General features: G+C 44.2%; 1 protein-coding gene across 5 annotated transcripts; it reads left to right on the forward strand.

The window, feature by feature from the left end:
- The first annotated feature begins 817 nt into the window (after positions 1-817).
- RNF6 (ring finger protein 6) lies at positions 818-9714 on the forward strand. 5 transcript variants are annotated; one of them, XM_082076335.1, is made up of 4 exons: positions 818-1011; positions 4710-4919; positions 5511-5618; positions 6845-9713. In XM_082076335.1, exons 2-4 carry the CDS (start codon positions 4730-4732, stop codon positions 8578-8580), a joined length of 2034 nt encoding a protein of 677 aa, XP_081932461.1. In that variant the 5' UTR covers positions 818-1011; positions 4710-4729; the 3' UTR covers positions 8581-9713. The 5 variants fall into 5 exon arrangements, with proteins under 5 accessions (XP_081932461.1, XP_081932460.1, XP_081932458.1 ...); XM_082076334.1 differs by lacking the exon at positions 818-1011 and adding an exon at positions 1054-1175; XM_082076332.1 differs by lacking the exon at positions 818-1011 and adding an exon at positions 1793-1915.
- Positions 9715-27114: the final 17400 nt, after the last annotated feature.

Here is a 27114-nt window from a genome sequence, read left to right on the forward strand (position 1 = left end):
AGAAGGAAGGGTAAGTAGGAAGGAAGTAGAGAGTCATGGAAAATGGAAGAAGCATCCCATCTAAAAATGAGGGCCTGAGAAAGCAAGGAAATAAGTTATTATAATCTTATTCCTTATGTAATTTATTATAAAGTACCAAACAAGTAACTGAAGTGGCAGTCTTACGCTGATTTGGTAAAACAGAATAACGGTCACTGATGAGGTTAAAGATGTTGAGGTTGTTCTACAGTTGAGAAGCAATGTATTGTGAAACCCTCTGAGTAAGTTTATTTATATTTACATGTAGTTCAAGTTCCCACCCACCAGGGCGGAGATAAACCCTGCGAGTTTTGACCAACGGTGGGCTTGCTAATGAAATACCGTACCTGAAACGACTTCCTTTACGTGTTTAAAGGAAGCAAGTGTAGAGACTGGCGAGTTAGAAAAACCGAAACGATCCAGCGCCTTGCTGAGAACAGAGGGAGAATCCGCGCAACTCCGGGCGGGGGCCCTGAAATGAAATGGCCAGAGACGACAGCAGGACCAGCCGCAGATCGGGCGCTCCGCCGGGCAGGGGCAGCCTGACGGGCAGCTCGAGGCACGGACGGCCCGGGTGAAAGCCGGCGCTTTCTGTTTTCCTCACGTTGTTGGCGCTCGTTAACGTACAACCGCCTCAAAGGCGTGGACAGCAACCCGCGAGTGCCCGGGAGCGCTAGGGAGAAGAGCAGCGTGTGCTGAGCGGGGACTGAGGCCCGCAGGCCAGGCCGGTGACAGATCCCGGGACCCGACGGCCGCCTCAGCGCTGAGCTGCCAGAACGTGGCCAGCGCCCCGCCGCCGTTTACCCCGCGGCACGCGCACTGCCCAACGGCCGCCCGCGCGGCAGCTGCGCGCATGCGCGGGGGGGCGGTGCTTGCCGCGGGGGCCACCCTCGCGCGCTCGGAACCTGTGCTGGTGGCTGCCGGCAGCCGCCCGGACCGCAATCGGGGCTGGAGCGCCGCGCTCGAACACCCAGGGGCCGGGGTCGTTCCGGAGTAGGTGGCTGTTGCTCCTGCCGCCGGGAGGGACGCGCAGCGGGGCTGAGCCAGGCCGGCCTGGTCGGCGCTGCTGCCAGCAGCCAGGGACGGGATCTTGGGTCTCCCCGGCTGCTCTGTCGGCAGGCTCTCCCGGGGCAGGCGGCGGCATGGACGCCTCCCCGGTTTGTCGCAGCGGGTGATGCCGCCTCCCGGCGGGCAGGGGAGACGGGGTCGCGCGCAGTGGCGGCGGGCGCCGATGGGAGCGGTGGCGGTTAGTGGCGGGGCCCGAGCGGGGAGTCTGGGGAGGAGAGAAGCGGGAGGACACGGGCTTCTCTGCCCTGTTGTGGTTGGTCGGTGGCCGAGAGCTGGCCAGTTGATTGGGTGGGAGCCGTGTCAGTCACTCTCCTTATCCTCCCCTCCCCCAGGCATCTGGCAACAGGCGCTGTCTGGGGCGGCGGGGTCGGCTGGGCCGGGGGCTCCCCGCTCCCGCCGGGTGCCCCCCCGCCCCGTGGGCGCGGAACCTGGCCCGTGGCCTTCCTTGGGGAAGGGCTGGAGAGCGTGAGCCCGGCGCGGGGCTGGATCCCAGGCCCTGCTGCCGGCCTGGGGTTGGGGGGAGGCGGGTGGCCCCAGGCCCGGGGACTGGATCGCTTTGGGTGTCCTGCGGCCTGTTTCTTAATTACCTTCTGATTCTTCCTTTGTCTTTCCTATCCTCCCCTCTCCTTACCCAGGCTCTGTGGGGTTTCCTGAGTTTCGTTGTGTTGTTTTTTTTTTTTTTTTCCCTCCCTCCTTTTTTTTTTTTTTTTTTTTAAACTCGGTGAGATCATCTTGCCTGGAGGCTGCAGTGTGACAGAAATGCTAAATAGCCCTGTCGCTTGGGGAGGCTTCCTCATCTAAACTCCATAGTCGTCTCACTTGCAATCAGGTGATAGTCTTTCAGAAGATGAATACCTAATGGAATTGGGGGTAGTAATACCTGGAAAGAGGCCAAAACTTAAAAGCACAAGGTATATATTGCTTAGAGAAAAAGAATATGAGTCTTCAACAATGGACCAGAGTAACTATCAATTAAGAACTAAAGAAGTTAGGCTGAAAATTCTAGAAAATGTAGATAAATTGTTGGCATGTGGCACCTGTTTCTTCACAAAGAGAGTAATTCTGAGTCATAACTGGATTTCAGTTTCAGTTTTTTACATCTTTGTAGTTAATACCCTTCCAATTTTCAATACTCTGAAATATTTTACATGCCAAAGTACTTAATTTTGATGCAGTTAATACCCTTCAACTTTCACTACTCTAAAACATTTTAAGTGCAAAAGTACTTAGTTTTGATGGCGTTTGATAAATACAGATAGTAGTTGTCATCTGTGCAGTTATGTTAAACAGATGGGACAGCCGAACACTTCACACTTCTTACGGTTTTTAAATGAGTCATTTAAAGAGTGTGACTAATCATCCTACCATACAGTTGTCAACAAAACAGTAATTCTTTTCTACCACCCACAAAATCTGAAGAAGAGATTTTGAGATTTTTCTGTGTATGAGGAAAGTAAAGGATCTCACTTTTTAACAACGGTTTAAATTTAGATTGAGGGGGACTACATGTGATCAACTTTTCATCCTAAGAATTTATAGGTAATTTTTTTGTGTGCAGCAATATGGTGAGAAAACCAGAAAGCTGGTGAACTTATTGTGGTCATTGTCAGGCAAAAAGTAATATGTTAATTGTCTTAAGGCTTTCATCTAAATAGCAACCTTACCTAATACCAACTAAATGAATTTTAACTGGCCTCTTTCCCCTCCCTGCTTTACCTGTGTCAAGCTGTAAGTCACCTGGGACAGAAGCACTTTAATATTGGGCATTTTTATTGTAATAGTCAAGTGATGGGTGTCATGAGGTTAATAATAGTGCTAACTGAAGCAGGGTAGGGGCAGGAATTGCATTTGTTTTGAGGAAACCAGGGTAGTAAAACAAAGAGCTGGCTGAGAAACTTGTGTTTAGAAATGTGATACGAGAAGTGACCTGATTTGAACACAGCCTTTGTAGGACCTGGAAGTCAGTGATTCCCTACAGCTTGCCAGGCTAAGCCAAGAGGGTGACAGTAAATCTAAAAGCCCCTCAAATAATATGTGTTGAAGAGGAGATACTCAGGTTCAATTTCTTTTCAGTCAAGTGAGTTAAAAGAGCATTGAAATGCAATGTTGGCCACAGGAGGTAAATGAGTGGAAAGATTGGGAAGGGCTGCTTAGAAGTGCAGTTACATATGGAGGGGAGAAGTAGCATATGAGGTGGAAAATTAGGAGACCAAGGATGCATCAGAATGGATCCCACAAAGAACATAAGAAAGGTATATTAAATGTATGCCAGCTTCTGCTGTTGGCAAATACATTTTCTGATTCTTCGTATCTCTTGGCACCATTGATAAATATTTACTCTTTATTGAATGTATGTCTAATAGTTGATTTGGTCTATTTGTTGTCTCATCGCCTTTCCTGTTAAGACTAATTACTGATTGGGAGTGTGCTGAGAATGCTGTTTTATATTTTTCCCATAATTAATACTTGAAGTGACTTTGATATGTTGGTGAATTGACAAAAAAAAACCTTTATTTTCACATGTAAGCAGAACGGTGCTGTATGGTTGGGTTTTTTTGGCCTGATGATCTCCTCTAGAGAAGTGATCCCTTCTGTCAGGTGTCTGCCTCAGCAGGTGTTGTAGACAGCTTTTGCTGAATGGGAAGCCCCATTGAAAGGGTGGCACTTCACTTTCTCTTCTTTCAAATTTAATGTTGAAGAACAGATTTTCTTTAGGAAATAGAAAAGTTGGGGTGTGGTCCGAGAGCTGATTGGTCCAGGGCTGAGTTGTAACCAGAGCGAGCTGGTAATGACACAGGAATCAACACAGGAGGTGATGCTTCTTTCTGATACTGTAAGGTTATTCATGCCTTCTGATGGTGTGGTCACACTGGTTAAATATTTGGAAAGTATTGAAGAACTGTGGGTAAAGTATAGCTATTTCTCTTTTACATGAGTTTCCTGGAGAGGAGTATCCTTTTGTTAGCTAATCATTGGTTTTAGAGATCACAAGGAAAATAAACCAGTAATGTCAGAACATCAAAAGAGAGTCAGTTCGGCAAAAGTGTATCTGTAGTTTTTGTGCTATGTGAGGGATGGTACCGATGGACATGCTAATGTAGTCTTACCTGCTTATCGCTAAATGTTTCAAGTGGAAGATTGTCTTCTCTAAGGCAGTAGCTATGGTTGCCAGAAGTCTACGCTAGGTAATAACAGTCAAATAATTACAGAACAGTGTTTTCAATGACATTTTAGCTTTTAAAATAATTCATGCTGCTGCTGTATTTTACTTGGGAGAAGGGAAATAGATTTTATATTGTTCTTTTAACTTTCTAGAATACCCTTATTTAGCTAAAAAAATTAAAATCTGTCATTGGTCTTTTATTTTCAAGTTGCTCTACCAACTGGTTTGTCCTTTCAGTGAGCAAGAGGGACTTCTGGCTATTTTTGAGCAAGCTAGAAGCAAAATACTTGCATAATAAACTACAGTGTTGATTTGGCAAGGAACATGGAGCTTGGTTCATCTTAATCATCTTTAGCTACTACTAAACTAATTTCATTGAAAATGCTGGGAACTTTTTACTGTAAATTAGGTAAATTCTTAACGTAATCAGTGTGCAGTCTAACCTTCTGGTTTTGTTCAGGACATCCTGGCATTATCATTATGGATCGCTCTCGGCACCGTGCAGGGAATGGCAATGAGCAGGCATCTTCACGTGAGCATAGTCGTGAAAATGAGAGACAACGACAGCTGGAGCGCCTCAGTAGGGAGGAGGCCTATTACCAGTTCATTAATGAACTCAATGAAGAAGACTACAGGTTAATGAGAGACCGCAACCTGCTTGGCACTCCTGGTAAGATGTGGTACCTTCAGTAGAAAAGATGTAATGTGAAGTAACACTCCCGCTGTCAGACATCCCATGCGGTTGTCTGACTCAGGTAGCCTGATGATGTCTGTGGCTTTGTAGAAAGGAGCAAAACCTCCATTTCCTGTCAGCGATATTCAGTAAAAATTAACAACTTAAATAGATACTAAAGCTAGACTAAAAAAATAACTCCTTCAAATGTAGTGTCTTCATGTACAGGTAATATCCAAACTCAAGTAATTCACATCTGGTACACTAAAGTATATCTCTTGGTATGTGGCAATTTTATGGGCCTCCGAGTTGTTGCTGCACGTAGCTCTGAGTCTTTGCTGGAAGCCGGCATGCTCTTGACACACATTCGGCATCCTTTTTTACCCCCGTTCTAGTACCTACTTCCTCTGTTATCTGTGTACCTGCATTAGAATCTCACAGTAGTGCTGTTTTCTTTTCAGTTTCATTGATTTTACCTTATTTCTGGAGATTTTACTTCAAGATAGAAAATATTGTTAATTCTGCATGTCTGTATTGAGGCAATAATAATGTCTTATTTAACTATTATCAAAATATAAATTATTTCAGGGGAAATAACAGCAGAAGAGTTGCAGCAACGCTTGGAGGGGGCTAAGGAGCGTCTGGCATCACAGACTGATCTGGATAACAGAGAAGGTGAAGGCAGAACTGTTGGAGGTAAACATTTTTCATTCATATGTATATATACACATAGTATGTGGTGCATAAATATGTTCTGTACAGATACTTGAGAGAAATGCTGTTGGATTTCAGTACCAGCCATTTCGAGTCTTGTTCTTCCATTGTGCCCCTGTGGAATGTTTTCAAAGTAAGAGAAGTTTCCAAATGATATGAAAATAAACTTGAAGTACTTAATGAAAACTGATTTATGTAATCCATAAATTAATTTATCCTCTTTTCCTGGTTTCCCTTTGCTAGTGTACTTGATAGCACAAAAAAAACTTATATTCCTGTAATTCTTAAAAAGTTTTATCATGTATTAGGGAAGTTGGAGCGGGAAATAAGTTAACTGGGAAACAGTTAACTGCTCCACTGTTGTTTGGTTCTGTTTTTTCATTTCCATTTATTTCAGTGGAGTGAGGCTTGCATTATGTGCACAATCTGCCTTTGCTTCCTCAGCAATATTGGCTTAATCATTTGGCCAATTCTAGTCAGATTTAGAAGCGGAATAGACAACTTGGAAACAGAGAGACCCAAGTTCTTGCGGGTTTCATGAAAGCAGGGAGATGATGGAGTACAGAGAGCTTAACCTGATCCCTTCAAGGGAAAACCTTCACTGTGATCATGACCGCTGGCTTTCTTTATACACATAGTTAGCACTAACCTCAACAGTTGTCTTGAGCTTGGACTTGGAGGAGATTTGGGAATGGAGTTGTAGGTATTGTATTAGGAAAAGAGTATACTTTCACAAAAGGAGCAAATCTGTTGAAACCATGCATCATTTATTCCTCTGCATGTAGAAAACAAATTTTTAAGATCTTTTCCAAAAGAAGTCAAAATCTCTCTTACTTTTCCTTGCTTTGTCAAAATTAGTTGATTTAGGATACCCTCAAATTGATAGCTTAAGTGAGGAACAGATATTGGACAAATACAACTAACTTTGGACTGCCTAAATCTGAACACTTTCTCAGAGGAGGCCACCTGGCCATATTAGTTTCTTAGTGTATCTGCTGGTGAGACAAAAATTGTAGGCAGAACTGATGAGTTTTGCAGATGTTTTTACATAAAGCATATTTTCAGCAGAATTACATTAGCACAGCAAGGTGGCTGTCCTGCTACTGTAACGTTTCTGAAGTGGCCCAGCCACATAGAAGATTTGGAGTACATCATAGTATGCTGAGTGTGCAGTTGGATGAATGTTTGCCATTCTTTGTTTCTCTCAGATTCTGATGTTCTTGGAGAAAACTCAAATGGTGACTCTCTGCTTGAAATGCTGAACACATTTCGTCGCACAGGAAATACCACTCGCAGTGGACAGAGCGGGAACCAAACCTGGAGGGCTGTGAGTCGAACAAATCCAAACAGTGGGGAGTTTCGATTTAGTCTTGAAATCAACATAAACCATGAGCATAACAGTTTTGAAACTGCTTCTGAGGAGTATGTGGGTATAGATAGTAACAGAACGCATTTAGAAAGGAGACATCAAAGAGCTGTCAGTCCGGTACCCCCAAGAACGAGAAGCAGGACCGCAAGAGAGGCAAACAGTGAGGCTTCAAGCACTGCAAGGACCAGGTCTTTAAGAAGTACCGTGGCACAAAGCTCTGAAGCAGCCACTCATCCAATCTCAGGGAGGCTCAGGAGTAGAACAAGGGAGTTGACAAGCCGTTCCCAAACAAATACTACACGTAATAATTCAGCATCTTCTCGTGAGCAAAGAGAAATGCCAGAAAGAGGTACTTCAACAGGAGTCACAAGAGGTAGAGCTAGAACTAATGCTCAGATAAATACAAACCAAAGACTAGAAATTCTGCGGCTGAGGTCTACTTTAAGTAGTCGAAGCCGCTCTCCACTGCAAAGGCAAGGTGGCACTGCCCATTCTGAGGAACATGGGCAGAGGCAGGATAGAAATGCACAGCAGGTCAACAGAAGTAGGAGACAAACAGCTCAGCCTTCTCCCCAGCCTGCTGAAGAACAAGCAAGAGTTAACCCTCAGACACCCCAGCTTTCCAGTGTAGCTCCATCCTTGGGAATAACTTTGGAAGAAGAGGAATCTAGTAGGCCAGTAGCTGCTGTTAGAAGGCATCCAACAATTACATTAGATCTTCAGGTGAGAAGAATTCGTCCTGGAGAAAACAGAGATCGGGACAGTATTGCCAGTAGAACTCGTTCTAGAGTAGGAATGGCAGAAAACACAGTTACCTTTGAAAGTGACAGCGGGGGATTTCGGCGTACAATATCACGATCGGAACGTGCAGGTATTCGAACCTATGTTAGCACTATACGAATACCTCTTCGTCGGATTTCAGAAACTGGGCTTGGTGAACCTTCATCAGTGGCTCTTCGATCAATCCTTAGACAAATTATGACAGGCTTTGGAGAACTGAATTCTTTAATGGAAACGGAATCTAACTCAGAAGTGCAAAGAGGCGGTCATCACTTACCAGATGTACAGTCAGAGCAGAACAGCTCAAGTTCAGCAAACAATAGCAGCGATTCAAGTGAGGTTGCATCTAGAAATGCACATGCGGCAGAAGGCAGCAGGGAAACACGTGGGCAGAGTGATGATACTCAACACTATGGTCGCAGTAATGACAACCAAGATAACAGGCAGTCTCAAGATGCTAACAACCTAGTGGAGAATGGAACGCTGCCCATACTTCGACTTGCCCACTTCTTCTTGCTGAGTGAAGATGATGATGATGATCGTTTAAGAGGTTTAACCAAAGAGCAGATTGACAATCTTTCTACCCGGAACTATGGGGATATTCACACTGAAAATGAAATAAGTAAAACTTGCAGTGTTTGCATTAATGAGTATGTAACAGGGAATAAGCTAAGGCAGTTACCTTGTATGCATGAGTTTCATATCCATTGTATTGATCGCTGGCTTTCTGAAAACTCCACTTGCCCAATTTGTCGGCAGCCTGTATTGGGGTCTAATGCCACAGACAATGGCTAGAATTATTTTGGCTGTTCAGTCCTCAAGGATTTGCTTCTGCTCTATTTATGATAAGCCAGATGGAATTAATTTACTTACATAGGGGTCCATTTGTGGGGCAGTTTTGTTAAATTTCTTTAAAAATAAAAGGAAACTTGTCTAAATCTAGCAATGTAAATACTATTTTTCTCCAAGTGCAGATCTAGGAGTACACATAGAACCAAATGATATTGGTAAAGTTTATATTTTTTTAGGTAATTTTGTTATGCTAAGCACTTTTGTAAATACAGAAATGCAATAGTTAACCAGTCCTGCTTAATGTATGTTTTTTTTTAATGGTGTAATGGACTCACTTTATTTAGATTACTAATTGTTTCACACAGACCTACCACTGTGTTGAAAAATTAGTGTCTAAATAGCCATTCATTAGGTTTTTGTTCTAAGAACAATTTCTTTTACAAAGAGTTTCTTGCTGGACATATTTGCTAAAGATATTTAAGTTACTTGACGTGCTCATTTAATAGACAGTATATTTTTTTTAACATCGAACTATCCTTTCCAAGAACTTGCCAATTTGGTTCTATTTAAAAAAATTTATGGCAGTTTTTGCATGTGGTTTCACACAATGCTTAAGGCTGATGAGTTCATATTCAAAAGTGGCTGGGTTAGTGACATTATAAAATGTACATAATTAAATGCTGTCTTTGACAATCGCTGTCTTTTCAGTGCAGGCAGCAATCACATCAATTCTAATTCCAAGAGGGCGTGTCTTACTGAACATGGTATTTGCTCAAAGAATAAATGAGCACTGAGGAAGCCTTTTTATTCTTCCAGATTACTCAATTGATATTCATGGGTTTTTAACTGCCTTAGTTTAAAGGGGGAAATATTTCCTTGGCCATTATATTGTCTACAATATGCATGATTTGTGCATCCTACTTAGAAAAACAAAACAGAGCCTTGAAGTGCTTTTGTACGGAAATTTAAGGTACACATATTAGTCCTCTTAAAACATGTCTGAGGACCAAATGGCAAAAGACACTAAAAAGGGCAAAATAAGCTTCCTTTGAAGTCCCCAGATTACTGTATAATTAGATATTAAACTTTATACCAATAACTTATAAAGAAATAAAATTGCAAAGTAAATAACTGAGGCTTTGTGTGAATTACTGTTGAGACATATTGTATAGATTGGTAATAAGATTTATCATTCTTGATGTTCAGTCTCAGTTTTCACTTTATTCTTTCCCTGGTTTTCCCCAGCGTGTACGTGTGTTTCCACAATGTGTGTGTTAGCTGTTGTGGTAGATAAAAATGCAAGGCAAAGCACTCCTGGGGCTTCTGCGAGCAAGCTGAATGTTAGAAGGCTCATCATCTGAGCAGTGTCTATCTCAGTCCTTAGAGAAAGGTAAAATACTCTTAGATGAGTAATTCTGAGGGGTAGAAAGAATACTTAAAGTGAAGAAGTCCTGCTGACTTTCTCTACCTACAGATGGCCTTGACAACTACACTTCTGTGCCAGGTGCTTCAGTTAAAACATCTGCTCATGGTATCCATGAAGGGAAACTATAAAACCACATGTTAAGCCATTTGTTATCTACCTCAGTTTTGCAAGTGAAAAACTTGGGTCAGAAGTTCCACAAAAGTGCTTCTTCTTATTTCCAAAGAGTAGTTTTAAGAAATTCTTTTATGAGATTTAGGTAAGTTTAAGAATATGATTAAGATCTCTTCTGATGTGATTTGGACTGCTAATTGTTGCAAACACTTGTTGCCTCCTTAGCCATATTCAAAAGGGAGGAGATCTGAACACGATTACCAGAACTAGCTTATTTTTTACTTTTTTTTTTCTGTTCGCTCTTGATGTTGACAGTACCTAAATACATGGGCACCTTCTGCTGATTCCCCGTCTCCTTATATTTGAAAACTGCCTGACTCAAGTGCCACATTTGTAGAAACCTGCCTTTAGCTCACCATTGCCTAATGGTTGGTTGTTTCAAAGTCAGTTTCAACTTAAACCCTTATTACAGGGGACTAGTTGGAGTCCGGCTCAACTGCTACACTAATGCACTAGAGGTAAAGAGACTCCCTTTGCCGCCATTCATTCAGACGGAATTTTGCTGTATAACCATAAGAGGAAAAAGTCGTACAAGGTCCCATATGGCAAGGTACTTAGAACTGAGCTGCTGTGGGGGAATATCAAAAAGCATGGTAAGAGCTTCCCATAGCAATTCTAGGCTACTGGAGAGGATACATGAAGTCTCCTGTGCTATATTCCTGTCCTGCTACATGTGAGCTGTCAAGTGTCTACTTTTGACCTCACTGGAAGTGTATGTCATTTGTTCAACTTTCCCGGCAAATTGTGCTGATAGGACCAATTAAATCTCAGTGGCTCGCTTTGGCGTTGGCTTCTGCTACCTGCATTCCTGGGATGTTCCTTCAGTTCTCCACACACACCCCAAGTATTATTTTACCTTGTCCGTGGCCTGGGGGTTTCATGTTGCAACAGTCATATCTGTGTTTAAGAGCTTCAATTTATTCTCCATGCATTTTCTGTAATTTATCAAACCCGTCTGTGTTCTGGACCTCTGCAGCTGCCCATTGCAGAGTTAGACAGTTTATCTTTTGTGAGCAGTACTTGTTTTCTACTTGCCTGTTAGTATCTTAAGATCCATGGTTCTTGTACTGTAAGAAGGAACGTCACCATAGCTAACACCTTTGCATTCAGTTTGCTAGTGTCTTAGCCCATTCTCTTTTTAATTTTGTTAATAATTGAGGAGTTCAAATTAACGTCTTTGTATACAGAAGCTATCATTTTGTAATTATTCTTGTTGCTCTTTTGAAATGGGGGGACTGTTACTCATGCAGAATTCAGGATGTGGATGTACTAGGCATTGTAAGGTGACATAACTGCCTTTTTCCTCTCTGATTTTCTAAATAATTCTTATATTCTGGTTTTGCTTTTAATTGCTGCTCAACACTGAGCTGATATCATAACAAGTTTTGCAGAAAAGATTTTACAATCACTTTCCTGAATGTTAGTTGCTAGTTCAGAACTGATTATCGCACGCTTTTTTTGCATGTACTGCTGTGTACATTTTTTTTCGTGTGGATCATTTTGTATGTTGTGTCCTTTCATCATCCCGTGCATCCACCTCCTGTGATTTGTCTTTGCTTCTAATACCAAAATAATTCTGTACTATTTGCCTATTTTATCACTTGTTAGTTATTTCTCTTTCTGATCATTTATGTCTCATAGCACAGGTATTTCACTAGTAATGACTTCTAATTCAAAGTTTAACCATTTATTTCTAGCTATTTAGTCAGTAAATTTGTGATTTTTTTAAATTTTTTTTTTACTCAGAGGGAACTAGAAGTAAATACATTAAGAATTTCATAAAATATAGTAATTGTCCTTAAGCCGAGACTTGTTGAGAAGAACTTGAAATCCAAGTAAAGCTCTGGCAGAATAAAAAGCTTGTTTGTTAATTATTGAATTCCTTTAGTTATGTCTGAATTCCATTTGATCAGGTGAGCTAATAACATGTTTTATCCTTTCCTTTGCTTGTAAGAGGGCTGAGGAAAGAAATAATACTTGTTCGCTCTTCATATATTTAATGTAAAGGTGCAGTAGCCTTTGCCTATATACTCCTTCACAGAACAGCTTTGTAATGTTACTATTGGTACACGTCATTAAAAGAAAAATAAAATATCTGATATGTAAATTAGCACAATGCTAAGACACTTTGTCTACTCAAGTTTGTCTATAAAATTAGAAAGGCATTGAAGTATATTTGTGCATCACATTAATTTTCAAGAGCAAGATGCAGTTTGTGTTGCAGTCTGCTATCGTGGGAATAACCTGAGGGCAGACACTAAAGCGAGTGCATGTGAGTAACATTTAGATCGGTTGCTGAGCTATTAGCAGCTTCATTTTTGCAGTATCAGTCAATTTTTGAGTAAGTTTAAACACTTTTCAAAGTGGCACGTGACAAGTTTGGTTTTAAAAAGTTTTTGTTAACAAATGTGTTAAAGGTACAGATGTCTGGAAAATTGATTGAGTCCAAAAGTGTTTGAAATCCCATTTGTTACTTAGAACAAAGATCAAGATTTTCTGTAATACCCAAAATGTGTTTTTGAAAATTTCAGTTCTTGTTAGTGGAGTTTGGGAATTTCAGTATTTGTAGCTGAGTGTCATTTAGTCGTTTTCCACAAAAAGGAATACCAAAGCCAAGTGTTCAAATTCTGGAATGCCACGGGTTTGTTATGTTCTATTTTCCTTCCCCACCCTTGTAAATCTCCACAATCCTTTCTCCCACTAATCCGCTGTGTTCTTCCTCCTCTTGAAATTTCAGCATAATCTACCTTTTCTCATGGACATTTTCGTTTAACTTAGTTTGCTTTCATCTCCCAGTTAGAAGTTTTTCAGCTTGTTCTAACAGCTCCCACTTGGGCACATTTTTCTCCCTTTTCAAATTAACACTTAAACTACTGTGGAATTGTATTTGTCACCCTGGCTGAGCTCAGTTTCCTGAGCCTGTCCTGTCTGATCCCAGCTGACTGTGGCTTGTGCTGAAGGCAGTGGGAGCTGGGTTCTCCCCAGCTGGGTTTGTGTGTCAGAAGAACACTTCTCAAGTTAGGCTGTGCAATCGCAACAACATAGTCTGTACAAGAAACCTCAAAAATAAATTTGGACTCTCCTGTATTTATTGTCTTGATGTGTTCAGTGTGGAAGCTGTAACCTATATGTGGTTTTAGGTCCACACGTTCACCTTTCTTGCACCATTTCCAGCACCAGCTGTTGCATGAGAGATTCACCCATCAGACTGACTGCACTTCTCGGGCTTGTGATTTAAAGTGTGTGTGATGATTTGGTCATCTGTGCAATTTCTGCTTGTCAATTAATGTGAAGTTAGCTCTTACTGCTCTAAAAATGTATACTGTGTGTTTAACTATGTATTTGTTTACTTGGCCTGCAGCAGAAAGCTGCCTGCCCGGAGAGAGCACTTGACAGTGCTGAGTTCTGGCTGTTCCTGGTGCGCTGAGAGGGTGGCCCAGCCTGGATCAAACCCTTCACCCTTCCATGTGGTAGGGAGGCAAGAAGATCATTAGAAACGAAGGGCAGTGAGATACTGGTGACGGCTGCAGGGATGTGTTTGGGAGTTGGCTGCTTTCAGGAGAGCATTAGATGCTTCTATCAAGGTAAATAGCAACAGGACGTGCATGTCCACTCACATTTCACATTTCTTTCTTATGAGGAGGGACTGAGTGTGGTGATTGAGAACATGAAGTTTAACGTTTTTCACAGGTCCTGTTGGAAGAAGAACACACACATATCCCCTCCCCAGGTGATGAACTCTGCAGGCCCTTGCCAATGACTGTTGTGCAGGGGATCCTGATACAAAACCTTTGATCTCTGAGACAGTGAATCTGGAACATGGAAGTGCTTTTCCACTGCTGTGATAGAGGAGGGAGGCACAATACGATTCAAAAGGTTCATATGTTGCATTGTCCAATTGCTCTTGGACATCATATTCCCCCTTTTTTGTTTTAACAACATATATTTCAGTGTAGAATGTACCCGTTCAATAATAGCCTGTCCAGTGGGAGAACACAGAACACCTGTGACATGTGACACACCCCATTGCTGTAAAAAATATTCTGTGGATCTGGCAGTGTAGCCAGGACCAGTGTCAGTTTTAATCTGTTGTGGCACACCCAGAATAGCAAAGCAGCAGGTCCAGGGCACTGAACATCCCTGCTTTTCTCACTAGTAAAAGCAGATGCACAAAGCATACCTGAGAACGTATCTATGGAAACGTGTACATATTGCAAATGGCCAAAAGATGAGACGTGTAACATCAGTCTGCAAAATGGCATTAGCTGTGAGCCTGTGAGGGTTAACTCCAAGGGATGCACTGTAGGACCTTGACTACGTACTCAGAATCAGAAATCAAATTTAGAGGTTCCTCCTTAAAAAGCTCTAAGGCATGTATAGGCACATCAAGTCCTACTAATTGGGTTGAGCGATCAACTTTAACAGAATAATGCTAACTGTTATCTTCATGCCAGATCACTACAGCTTTATGAGATTTCCATGATCCATCAACAAAAACTGCGAGCATGTGGAATCAGACTGAATCCAAGTGTGGTCTGTGGCCTGATGTCAAAGACATGCAGATTCTGCAGCAATTTACATTTAGGCATGCCAAAAGCTGTGCTGTTAAGAAAATCTGCTAGTACAACTTGCAAGGACATAGATTGTGAATAAATAAAATCAAAATCAGATTTGACAAATGGCATATATATGACAGATGGGTCATGGCCTACTAAGACCCAAGTCTGCTTCCTGCCTTTTTTGATCACAGCAACAATCAAATCTAGAAGCTGATTAATAGTTTTAGGGAAAGAATTGGGAAAAAAAATCCATTCCAAATATATCAGTCTGTTTGCTTTCTCATTTTGTCCCACAGTAGCCACAGGTTGTTTCTTTGTTGTAGCTATAAATAGACAATTCTGCAAGTCTAATTGAATAGGGTCAGTCTGTAAGGTAGTCATAAACTTGTTCATCAAAATTCTCGAACCCCATTTTGGCTTTTGTGTTTATTGGATATTGTTTTTCCTTACTGGCTTGAAGTCCTGTTTCAGTTCTACCAGCCTCTCTGTCACAGAGTTGTGCAAGCCCGGATGCTGGAAAACAGGATTCTTTACCCAGTGTGCATACAAAAGAGCCAAATTTAGTACACCGAGATGAGAAACAGCCTATCACAGAGTTGTGCAAGTCTGGATGCTGGAATAAAGCTAGCATGCTACAAAGAAAAGTAACAGTTATCACATACAAAATCTTATCACTACATTCACACAGTAAAGAAATAAATTGCTCATGGTCTTCTGTATCATCACAAAGTCTACGTTTTGGGTCCATGTATTCTCCTGAATTAGGAGTCTGTAAATTTACTATAACATATAACAGGCAAAGACTTATGAAACTGTAATACATTAAAACAGGTACCTACGAAGAAAACAGGTTAATAACGACAAGCATCTCGCATACTGTTCTGCAAGTTTTCCTGTGACTCGTTTGTTATCAGCTAATTGTTTCTCAGCTTGTTGAAGTTCAAACTGTTCCACTTGCAAATCTGTCTGCAATGATTTAGTGATCTCTTGCAGAGATTTATTTTGCCTTGCTCTTCTCGCTTTAAAAACAACACTAATTGCAAGAAAGTATTATATTAATCAACAGAAGAGTTGAAGTGGGGTTACTTCAAGTGTGTGCACACAAATAAGGGTGGGCCTACAGGCCAGCGTGGTGGGGATAGCTGTCATAGCTTTTCTGGGAAACCAGCAACTCAAGTGCCTGTAGGCCAGTGCACACAGCGTGGGGAACAAGCAGGAGGAGTTTGAGATTTCTGTGTAGTTACAGGGCTATGACCTCATCAGGATCACAGAGACATGGTGGAATAGCTCACACAACTGAGTGCTGCAGTGGATGGATACAGGCTCTTAGGAAGGACAGGCCAGGACAGCGATGGGGAGAAGCTGCCCTTCATGTGCGAGAGCAGCAGGATGCATGAGCTCTGCCTTGTGATGGATGAGGAGCCAGCTGAGAGCCCGTGGGTCAGGACTGGTAAGCGGACCAACATGGTCGATATTGTAGTAGGTGTCTGCTATAAACCAGGAAAAAGAAGTAGAGGGGACCTTCTTTGGGCAACTGGAGGAAGACTCATGTTCACAGATCCTGGTCCTCATGGGAGACTTTAACCACCCTGGTATCTGCTGGAACAGCCATGCAGCAGGGTATGAACAGTCCAGGAGGTCCCCGGATTATCATTTTACAAATGATAGCAAGTATTCTTGCCTGTTTCTTCATCCCACCACAATTTCAGGACTACTACACCCCTAAAAAGAGACATTGACATTAAGCTGATTGAGGGGTTGTAGGATTTACAAGTTCCTGAAGAGGCTTTGAGACCTGACTCTCCTTTTGGGTGCGTTGACCATACATCAGTGCACTCTGCAGGATTTTAAGGGAGAGAGAGGGCCAGTGGCAGAAAGCTCTGCGCTATCGTTATCCAGCCACGTACGGTGGTTGTAACTATGGAGTTGTGCACACGCAGCTTTGATCAGAGCAGCATCCACGACAAAAGAAATGGGCAAACTAACAGTGCAGCACTCAGAGATGAGTCTTTAAAATGAAATCTATCATTTGCTCTCCTGAGATGCTGTACAGCTAATCTGACTTCAGCCTATACACAGAAACTATCGACAGCAGGCAGGTACTGCTCAGCATCCTGCAGCCTTCCCTCCACCTGCTCTCCTTTACAGCAGGAATGGGGTTACCCCACCTTTTGGCAGCACAAGGAATCTCAAAGCACAATTTCTGTCCTTTCCTTTTCCTGGGCTTACACTGGACTTTGACCTGGAGCAGGTTCACTAAATACCAGCTTGGTGCAAGTTGCTCCTTTGCATTCATGCTTATTCCAGAAGGTGTTTATCCCACCGCTAAATTTATCTTTAGTGTAATGTAAATTGCCTGAACTGCAAGAATGAAACATATACACAATAAAACAAAACAAACACAGCTTTGATTTTCTTCTACAGGTTGAACAGCTGTAATGGGATATGCGGGATTGCTTTGTCCCGTTATTTTAAGCAGTTCTATATAAAGGCCTAACTTCAGGCATTTATAAGACATAACTGGGGTTCTTGCCCTGAGTAAAGTGAGACAGATATAGCGTATCACTTATTCCTACTTCCAAGAAAAGCACTTTAGTTTTTAACCTGAACCTTTCTGTCTCATCTTTAGTATTACGCCTTAATCTAGGCCAGTCCATTACATTGCATTTCCTTACACAACATCAGTTCTACGGTGCTGAACATTTGATGTACCTTACACAGCCTGTAAGCTATTTTTGCAGTTCACACAGGTTTGAGCCACATTAATAATGGCTCATCCCTTTACCCTCAAGCATGTATGCTCAGGAAAGCATACCACGTTGCTATTTTAATACAGAGGTCTTGCCCTTATCTGGGTGAATGATGCATGAATAGAGCACTTTGGTTGCCAGTACTATTCCTTTTACTGATTCTTAAATACATTTTAAATACAGTGTATTCCATTTGCTCTACATTAATGGTGTATGCATAAACACTAAAGGAATAGGAAATGCCAATATGTGTACGAGCATGCAGCTAGTGTGTAGTTAATGTGCCTATGTGTAGCAGTTAACTTGAATATGCATACAGTGAGAGTAAATAATCATATTATTTCTTGCCTAGCACTGTAGGTTATTTCTCTGTATGTGTATACACACACACACACACACACACACACACATGTATATACATACCTAAATTGAATTCCGAAGGAAAAAACATGTACTCGTAAGGAAAACATACAAGCATCATAGTGTAATGTTTAAGTTACAATTATTGCATGTCTGGATTCAGGTCCTTCTGTTGGGCTACTTTAGCACCATATAGACAGTACAGTTGGGGACTATCCCCAACTAGTATTGTGACAGCTAAGACCTTTTTCCCGTTTACACAGTTTAAATTCCATTAGCTCCATTTGTTTTTCTTGAAAATTTCTGTTCAATGTGGGATTGAAGTAAAAACCCACGTTTGGCGTTATCTCAGCAAAAGGTTTCTAAAATTTAGTCCCTTATTTATTTAAGGCATCTCCAAGGCCACAGACTCTTTTTTCTTTTTTCTTTTTTTTTTTTCTTCCTTGTACCTGAATCTCAAGCAATTATTCTGGCCTCACTCAATTCACATAATTCCCCTGCATCCATATGGTGCTCTGGCCCATCACACAAATCATGTTATAGCTCCTTTACTGCCTCACTGTTGTGAGATGCCCCCAGGAGTAATGCAATTTTAGACAGGCAAACCCTCAGAAAATACCGTGGTGCGATTCATTCTGACTTTGACGGTGGTAGACGAGGAGGACGCAGAGCAATCTGAATGAGACGGACCGTGTGGGACAGAAGCAGGCTGAGCACAAAAGCCCGGCCGGAGCCGCAGGAGCCCCGGACTCATCTCTGTGCGCTGCCGGGACTTGCTGAACTCAGCCCAAACCTCCAGCTCCCAGATGCAGATGCTTCGCACAGCAGAAGAGGGCGCCACGCAACCAAGAGCAAGTAGTTGGCTTGGCGGTGCCTCCTGGAGCACCGACCTCTCGCACAAGAGGAAGGGGACCAGGAATGCGGCATCGGGGTGGGGGGAGTGGGCTGCAGGGTAGAAACGCTGCTCCTCTCTCCGAGCCGCAGCTTCTTCTAACAGCGAGGGCAAAAAATAAAGGTTTGGGAAAAAAAATCCCTCCCGTCCTGCTCTGCTGATCCCCGCGCACTGCAGGGCAGGGCCGGGCCAGCGCTGCCGTGCGAAGGAAAGGAAAGCAGAGGTTACTTCGGCATCACACAGCACCCTTTGTTTCTCTGGCCTAATTTGATGGACAGCATATTAAATGAATGCTAATTCTGAAATAAACTTAACACTACATAACTCATTTTTAAATAAGACTAAGAAAAGCCAGCTGCAAAATCAACCGACAGAAATTTCCCTGGCACAGCTTTCAGGCTGTAGCACGGCTCCCGGTGCCCTTTAGCACGCAGCGTCCTCAGAGCCTAGCACAGCGGACAGCCCGCGGTATTGCACGAAACAAAGCGGCCAAACGCCGGCAGCTGCCCAGCGGGCGGAACCCCGGCGGGAGCGTTTCGCCCTCCTTCCCCTGCAAACCGCAGGCGCGAGTGGGGATAAACCCCAACCGCAGCCTGGGCGTCCCCCGGGCCCTCGGCGGGAGGAGGCAGCGAGTCGAGGAGCGAAGCCCCGGCCCCGGCTCCGGAGCCCAAACCCTGGCCCGGCCCCGCCCGCCCGGCGCGGCGCCGGGAGCTCTCCGAGGTGCTGGAGCGGCGCCGCCGCTGCCCGCCAGCCCGCACGGGGGCCGCGGTGGCCCAGTGCTCAGCACGTGTTAGGGCTTTATTTTTCCAGCCACCCCAAAGGAAGTCACCGCCTCCCTCTTCGCTGCCCTGGGGAAATGGGGATGATGACATCGCATCTCCATAAGCTGCTGTGAGACCCGTGTCTAAGCAGCAGGTTTCCAGCCTGCAGCACGGGCTCTCAGAGATGGAAGAAAACTAGGTTTGCACAGCAAGAGTGGGATGTGTTTCCTGAATAGCAGAAGGGCAGAGACAACGGGCCCTTTACCCTAGTCAGGCAAAACACTGCAAACAAGGAGTGCCGTAAGACCTGGTTCCTAGAGCATGCAAAATACCTCTCTGCTATGTTAAACTGTATTTCAGTGTTTTTTAAAACTATTTTTACACATTTTATGTTGTACGTGACATTTTTTTTTCCTGGTATCTAAACATTTTAAATAATGTGTAAGTCACAGATATACTATATACCAAACTGTATTTCCAGGAAAATGATGGCCTGGCTTCAAAACCTGGTTTGGAACATTTACACACTCATGCAGAGTACAGTTTCATCTTAACAATTGTGTCAGTTCTCTCAAGCTTTTTTTCAGTCTTTCTGAAGACATCTGATTGGGACCAACTATTGCTTTTCTGCATTTTTTTACAGCAGTTTGAAGTGAGTGCCACCAAATCAAGATGGCAGTATCATATGCATGCCTTGGAATCCCTTTGCACGAGTCTCATTGATTACAAAGCCAGAGAACACCAGACTCACATTATCAGCAACCTAGCTGTGGGACAAGGAGTGAGTGAAAATTATGAAAACACACCTCATGCATTCTGAGAACTATTCACATTCTGGAAATCATCTTAAACATTTCTTCATTAAACTTTAAATTTATTCAGTATTCTTCTTCTTTGCTTAAGAATACAATTTTTTTCTTCATTACTAGTTAATTATTAACTTTGCTCAGTATAAGCTGAGGGATTGTCTAAACTATGGGCCACTGTACCATACATCCCCCTTTGTAAGGGTTGTTCTACAGGCAGTTTTCCATCAATTGCCAGCCTAATTAATTCCTTCTGTGGACACCATTATTATGCAATAAAAATGACTTGTTCCAAATTAGCTTACTGTGTTTTGAATATATGTTTAAAAGCATACAAACCTGGAGTTAAAGTAGTAACCTGGAGTAAAGTAGTAACACTGATGTTTGCTTCCTGGATTAATTTGCAGATATGAAAAAGATATGAAAAAGCACCAACAGTTGTTACAACAAGTACTTAGTATTGAGTATCCTAGAAAAAAAATGTTAGTCTTTTTTATTTAGTTTCACTGTTTTTGTTACTATTAATATAGAAAGGACTCAGTATTTTTTCAGTTTTTCAGTATTTTTCAGGCAAGTCAGAGATCACCTCCTGCTGCAAAAATGAGTAGGAATTTCAGTTTCTAACATATCAAATGTGATTATTCTACTCACTATAATTTTATTTACATGTCATTATTCAAAAGTCATCTGGAAAACCTTCATGTGCCTGGTGCTGATTATTTTCTATTGGACGGAAAATTTCCACTGGAAATAAGAGAAAACTGTATAGCCTTGAATAAGTTTTGAATGGGACTTGAAAACTGAAAATGCCTACATTTCCAGATCTTTGACCTTTTTCTCCACCATTGCACTGAGAAGTAATGGTTTACCCTTTGTCTACCCTGCCGCCTCTCTCCCATGCACCCACTGCAATGTATCATAATATTTTTCCACCTTCAGGTTAAATCTGTGGACTATGGTGAGCTGTAAGAGCAGTGTCTTGTTGAGAGAAGCCCCTTCTGCACTAAAAGGTACAGGAGACCAGCAGATGCTTTCAGAGGTTACGGATGGTCCATCAATACATGGTCACATCCCACATCAGCCTATAGAAATACAGCATCTCCATGAAGAAGATCGATAAATGGTTTCATATATTTTCTTAAGTTGAGTGATGGTAAGCACACTTTCTGGATCTGGAAGTAGCTTGCTGCCTGAATGTAGAAATAGCAAGCGTTGGATTTTTGACCTTTTTAAAAATGTTAGGATAAGTGACAGATACCTCCCATGTATCTCAGCATACAATTTGCATCATGCAGATTTTGATCCTATGCATATAAACAAGGGTGAAGCACCACAGCACAAACATTTGTTTTAAGACACAGTCTTTCGTGTTTTTTTATAAGATAGCTGAGTCAGAAAAGCAGAACTTGCATGCGATTACTCTAGTCCTGTAGCCCAATAACATTGTTGCTTGTAGGAAGCCACAGGCTTTGTACTGCCTCGGGACTCAGACCTGTTTTGTCTGAGTTTTTCTTCAGCTGTCTGCGTCTTTCTTTTTGTTTTCTTTAGGTGTAGCAGCAATATCTCTAAGGAGCGGGTGTCTGTGTCTAACTATTTTACTTTTGCTTGACTTTATATTGTACAACCGTAGCTTTTATATGGATAGTGACAAGAAGTTATACTGTGTAGAATGAGATATTTATAACTAACACGATGTAGTGTAGAGGAACACAGGCCTGGTATGACAGCAGAGTGCCCTGAAAGTGGGAACACAGGACAGTGTAGAGAAGGCATAGGACGATAAAAGGAGGGGCACAGCCTCGGTGCTGAAGAACTCGGGGTTCTAAGGAGCCCTTCAGCAGTCAGCTAATGCAGTGCAGAGCTGGGCAAAGCTGGTCTAAGAATAACAAAGAGAACAAAGAACAAATTAGATGTAATGTGGAGCTGTAGACAAATGAATAAAGAGGAAGGTGTAAAGGCATGTTAGAAAACATGTAAAAATAGCCCCAGGCTCCGCCTAAATCCGAACAGGAGGAAGAAGAAACCCCACCACATCATACTCTTCTCAGCAAAGAACGTGTTGGGAAGACACCGATAACCAGCTGCAGCCCTGACACCCGGTGCTTGGGGAAGGCCGTTGGCACCGTTGACGTTAGGTCCCAGAGGGGCAGTAGAAGGGAGAGCACGACACCAAAAAAAAGGACAGCTAGGAAAGAATGTGTCTCCAAAAAAAATGAACTGCATTATTGTTAGTAGTAGTAGTAGTGTTCTTTCTTTTTTTCTTTCTCTACAATAATTAACTCTTGCATAATAGTTCTTCGATTAGACTGTTTTCTGCCATACTAGTAATATTTTTTTTTTTTTTCAGAACCAAACCCCATGCATAACATTAGTAATTGGAGCAAAGGATGCATCTTTTGGAAATTTGGGTTTAACGATCTCTCCAAGGTCCCAGATGGTATCTGGCACAATCAGAAATAGAATAAAGATATCCTGTCTCCCAGCCTGGCACATTAACCACAGGACCATTCTTCCTGCCTTTGCTTTATTTATTACATGGAAATAATTATTATGTATATTGAGCTCTTTGAAAGTACATTGCTATAAATACTAGGAAAGTGAGCACGTTGTAAACTGAAAAATACCAACTCTTGTTTTTTGGTTCATCATTCAAACCACAGAGCCATTATGACAGACCCCAGGGAATCATACTGCCATGACTCATGGTCCAATAATATACAATTTAGTGCACATCAGTGCTATGACAAAGAAAGGCACTGCATAATAAAATGGCAAAGGTGAGTCTTATGCAGCTGAACAATTTTTTTTTTTCTCAAAACTTGGGGCTTACCTGTTACTTGTTGGCTGGTTACTAATGCATGCGAGCTTTCAGAAACACAGCCAACTCACATTCATCTCCACACTGCACACTTAGCTTTCCTGCAGGCTGTATTCTTCAGTCTTCTGAGCAGGATTCAGGTTCTTCCTCATCTACTGAAATGATCCTGCACACTCAGTTTCCTTACAAGACACTCTTGCAGTCCACTTTCTCCCGTTGCCTTCCCGTTAGACTGCAGTGGATGATTATATCAACTTGTGACTGGAGACAGATATTGCAGGCAGGTCCTCTGATGCTCACAGTCTAAGCAAGGGCAAAGCTGCCATTAAGCATCACTGAAATACGTGGTTTCTAATGGTCAGAGATCTGCCTTCCCCAGGGATGCATCTCAGGCTTGTTGAGATAAGTGTGGGTTGGGTAATTAAATCTATTTGAGGAGCTCATATGGTCAAGTTTATGTGACTGAGTAGCCCTGCATAGATGCAAGCCTGATGATGTGTTAGCTGGAGCACTCTTCAAGAACACTGAGGGCGCAGAGGTGAAAGCAAGGGCAGTGCATGAGGAGGAATGTGTGCATTTAGCAGTTGGGCTTGCAGGCTGACAGGGCTGATGGCTCACAGTCCACAATACTTTTAGCGTAAACACGGTTCACCTGAGGGTTAATTTCTGAAGAAAAAGTAAACGTGAAACCAGGAGGTGCCAGTCTTTCTTGGTCCTGTGTTGGAGCACTTCCCTCGACTTTGATCTGACAGCTTGAACCCAAAGTGAACTGCACTTTTTCTACTAGCTAACAATACATGTGAAATGATTTTCTGTTCTCCAGGCAACTCCTACAGGTGCAAAAAACACTGACCACAACAGGAAATCGTTTGAAGAAAGGCAAAAGAGTAAGCTGATGGAGACAATAATGTTAATGAAAATAACCAGCTCCATGTCATGGGCTTAAAATGGGAAAGGCATGCAGGAGTGCCTGCATTCAGATTGGCCCTTACCAGAAGATTTATTCTGCAAAAGCTCTTGGGCTAGTCTTATCTCACAGTAATAAAATCCACAAAAGCAAAAGCTTCTCACAGGCCAAAAAGTTTGTGTCTGCAGTAGCACTGTCCCAAAGGGAACATCTCCAGGTGGATTATGATACACTCGGAGAAATCAGTGTAAAATCCCGCAGTTCTACACCACTTTGCATTTATGAAGCGCAAAGTGATTTGTCACGAAAATTTCTATTTGGACCTTTTTGTGAAGTTGTAGCTGGAAAGTATCAGCTTCCATATTATATGTGAGGACACCAAAGCACAGCAAGACTCAGTGGCTTAGCATTATTTACGATCTCTGTAATAAAATCCAAATTCCCTATCTTGTTTGTGAGCCAACTCTGTATGGAAGAGTGCTTTAGATACAGACTTAGGGCCATTTTTCACAGACTTTCATGGTACGGGAGGCCATTTGTTATGCAGTAGGTCTTCCCAAAACGCAGTACATCCTCATCTTAGGGAAGTTTCTGCCCCATTTGAAACAGTCTTAGCTTGAAGCTCATGTAGTAGAGAAGGCAACTCCTTAAGATGTGGCAACCACTGCTAGCTACGCCTGACTGAGACCAGCATCTGTGAAAGGTTTTCTTTTAGTTTATTTTTTACCCTTTAATTTCGTTCTTTCTTTGACTGTCCTTGAAAGGTAACTCTCATGGTTAAAAATCTTTAGGACAGAAAGGTGATGTGCTGTAAGAATTAAGTGGTATATTGATTAATCTTTCCTCTATGTCTTTTTTTTATCCCTGATTTACCAGATATTTTAAGTTGAGAAGGAACATCTTTTGTGAAGGAAGGGACTGGCAGCACGCCATAGTGATGAAATATGCCTTTGCAAGTGGAACAAAGAAGCCCAGTTAGGGATCCTGATCCCAGCAAGGGCTTTGTTGTGATGCTTAAGCGCCTAAAATGTCAGTAAAATACTAGTTTCAGACAAACACCTTACAAACACCCAGGCCCAGACTTTATCGTATCTTACATAATGATTCACTCCTGATCCATGGAGTTGCGAGAGGCTGTTACCACAGGAGTAGCGCTTTGCCGCGGTACAGATGGCTGCGGGGTGTGAGGCAGCGGGGAACCAGTCCGGGCCCGTTTACACCCTACACAACGGACACCAGCGCCGGCCCGGCCCGGCCCCTGTGCTCCCGGGAAGCCGTTGCTTCTGTAAGCGGCGATGAGGAGGCGGTCGGGACCCGGCTCCGCGCCCGCCTTGTGCCCGGTGGCGTTACCGGAGAAGCCCGGTAGGCGCCTGGGGCCGTCGGGCCTCACCGGCCCCGCAAGCCGGGGTCCCCCGGGACGCGGGGTCGGCGGGAGCTGCAGCGGCGAGCCCTGGGGTGCAGCGGGGCCGGCCCTCTCCGGTGCCGGGCGGAGAAGGAGCTGCAGCCCCGCGCCCGGAGGGGTTCCCTGCGGCCCCAGCGCTGAGGGAACGGCAGAAGGAGGGCGCAGCACCCGCCGCAGCGCCGAGCCCGCTGCTCAGCGGGGCAGCGGCGGGGAGTCGAGCCCGGCGAGGGCTTAGCGCCTCGCCCGCCCCCGCAGCCAGGCCGCGCCGGTGCCACCGGCCGCCGCCGCAGCGCGGCGTCTGCGTGAGGGGGGGCCCATGGCCAGCCCGCCGCTGCCGCTGCCGCCCTAGCCGGCCGCGGGCTTCGCCTGCCGCCCCGGCCGCAGCATGCCGAACAGGGCCGGCCTGGACACGGCGCTGAGGATGTCCCTGCAGCGGAAATCCTCCAAGATCCACTCCTCGGCCGGTGAGGAAAGGGCGAGGCGAGGCGGGAGGGAGCGGCGGCGGGAGGAGGCGCCGCAGCGGAGGAAGGAGCGCAAGGGAAACGAGCTGCCGCTTCCTCGGCCCGGCCGCCCGGCCCCGCCGCCGCCCCGCGCCCCCCCTCCTCCTCCGCCGCCGCCCTCGCCGGGGTGTTTGGCGGCGGGAAGCGCGCAGTGCCGCCCCCGCCCTGGGGTCTCTCTGCGGGAAGGAGGCGCCGCGGCCCTCTCGGGCTCCCCGGGCCGCAGCGGGGCAGAGCAGCGCTGCCCGCCCGGCCCCGCACCCCGTGGGCGCTGAGCCCCCTGCCCCCGCCTCCACACCCCCCCGCAGCACTGCACCCCTCGGGCCACCCCACAGGGCCCCTGCATCCCACTAGGCACCCGCCCCACAGAGCCCCCCGCGCTCCTGCCCCGCAGGGCACCCAGACACCCCGGGCCCTGCGCACCGCGGGCCGGGTCCCCATGGCCGCACTGGCACTGCGGGGGCCGGGGCAGGGGCCGGGCAAGTTCCCCCTAACAGCCCGGCTGTTGCCTTCTGACAGCACCGGGGAGGGCACAGGGTGTTTCTCCCCTTCTTTCTCTTGGTTCTGATCGTTTCTGACTGGGAGATCCCTTGGTGCGAAGTGGGCACAGGGCAGTGCTGCCGGCAGAGCGTGGGGACGCAGGGGCCGCGCTCCCCGTGGGCTGGTCCGGGGCCTCGGCCCGTGTGGGGCACCGGGAGAGCACCGGGCGCTGCTATGGGCTTGCAGAGAGGTGAATTGAGAGGTTTCTCAAGAGGCTAATTTAGGAAAGTGCTTTGCATTCATTTCCATTTTTATCAGAAGATAGACAAAAATGAAATACTTTGAAGGTGTAACTCTAGTCCCAAAAGATCTTGTGCTGACTTGTGTAGGACCAGGCTGCATTCAGAATTCACTTGTGTATCTGTTTCACCTGGGGATAGCTGAAGCCTCAGTGACATTGTCTGTGACTTATGGACTTATGGACTTTGTTCCTAGCAAAATATCGAGGTGCCCAGTACCATGTCTGCAGTAAGAGTGCAGTATAATGCTCCTTCAGCACTTTTTACTTGAATAAATAATATGCTTTTGAAGCACATTTCCTGATCAGCTCTACTTTGGGTTAAATTTGACATCACCTTGGTGAGCATTTGCTGGTTTGCTTCTGGATGGTACTGAACTGGAAGATGCCTTCCAGCCACTCATAGTTGT

This window comes from Streptopelia decaocto (genome assembly GCF_964273445.1).
Source record: "Streptopelia decaocto genome assembly, chromosome: 1".
NCBI lineage: Eukaryota > Metazoa > Chordata > Aves > Columbiformes > Columbidae > Streptopelia > Streptopelia decaocto.

Coding starts and splice junctions, on each gene's coding strand:
- RNF6 (XM_082076331.1), top strand. CDS start 3,275: ATGAGGTGGAAAATTAGGAGACCAAGGATGCATCAGAATGGATCCCAC. Junction 3,339..4,709: donor CCACAAAGAACATAAGAAAG/GTATATTAAATG, acceptor GGTTTTGTTCAG/GACATCCTGGCATTATCATT. Junction 5,619..6,844: donor TGAAGGCAGAACTGTTGGAG/GTAAACATTTTT, acceptor TGTTTCTCTCAG/ATTCTGATGTTCTTGGAGAA.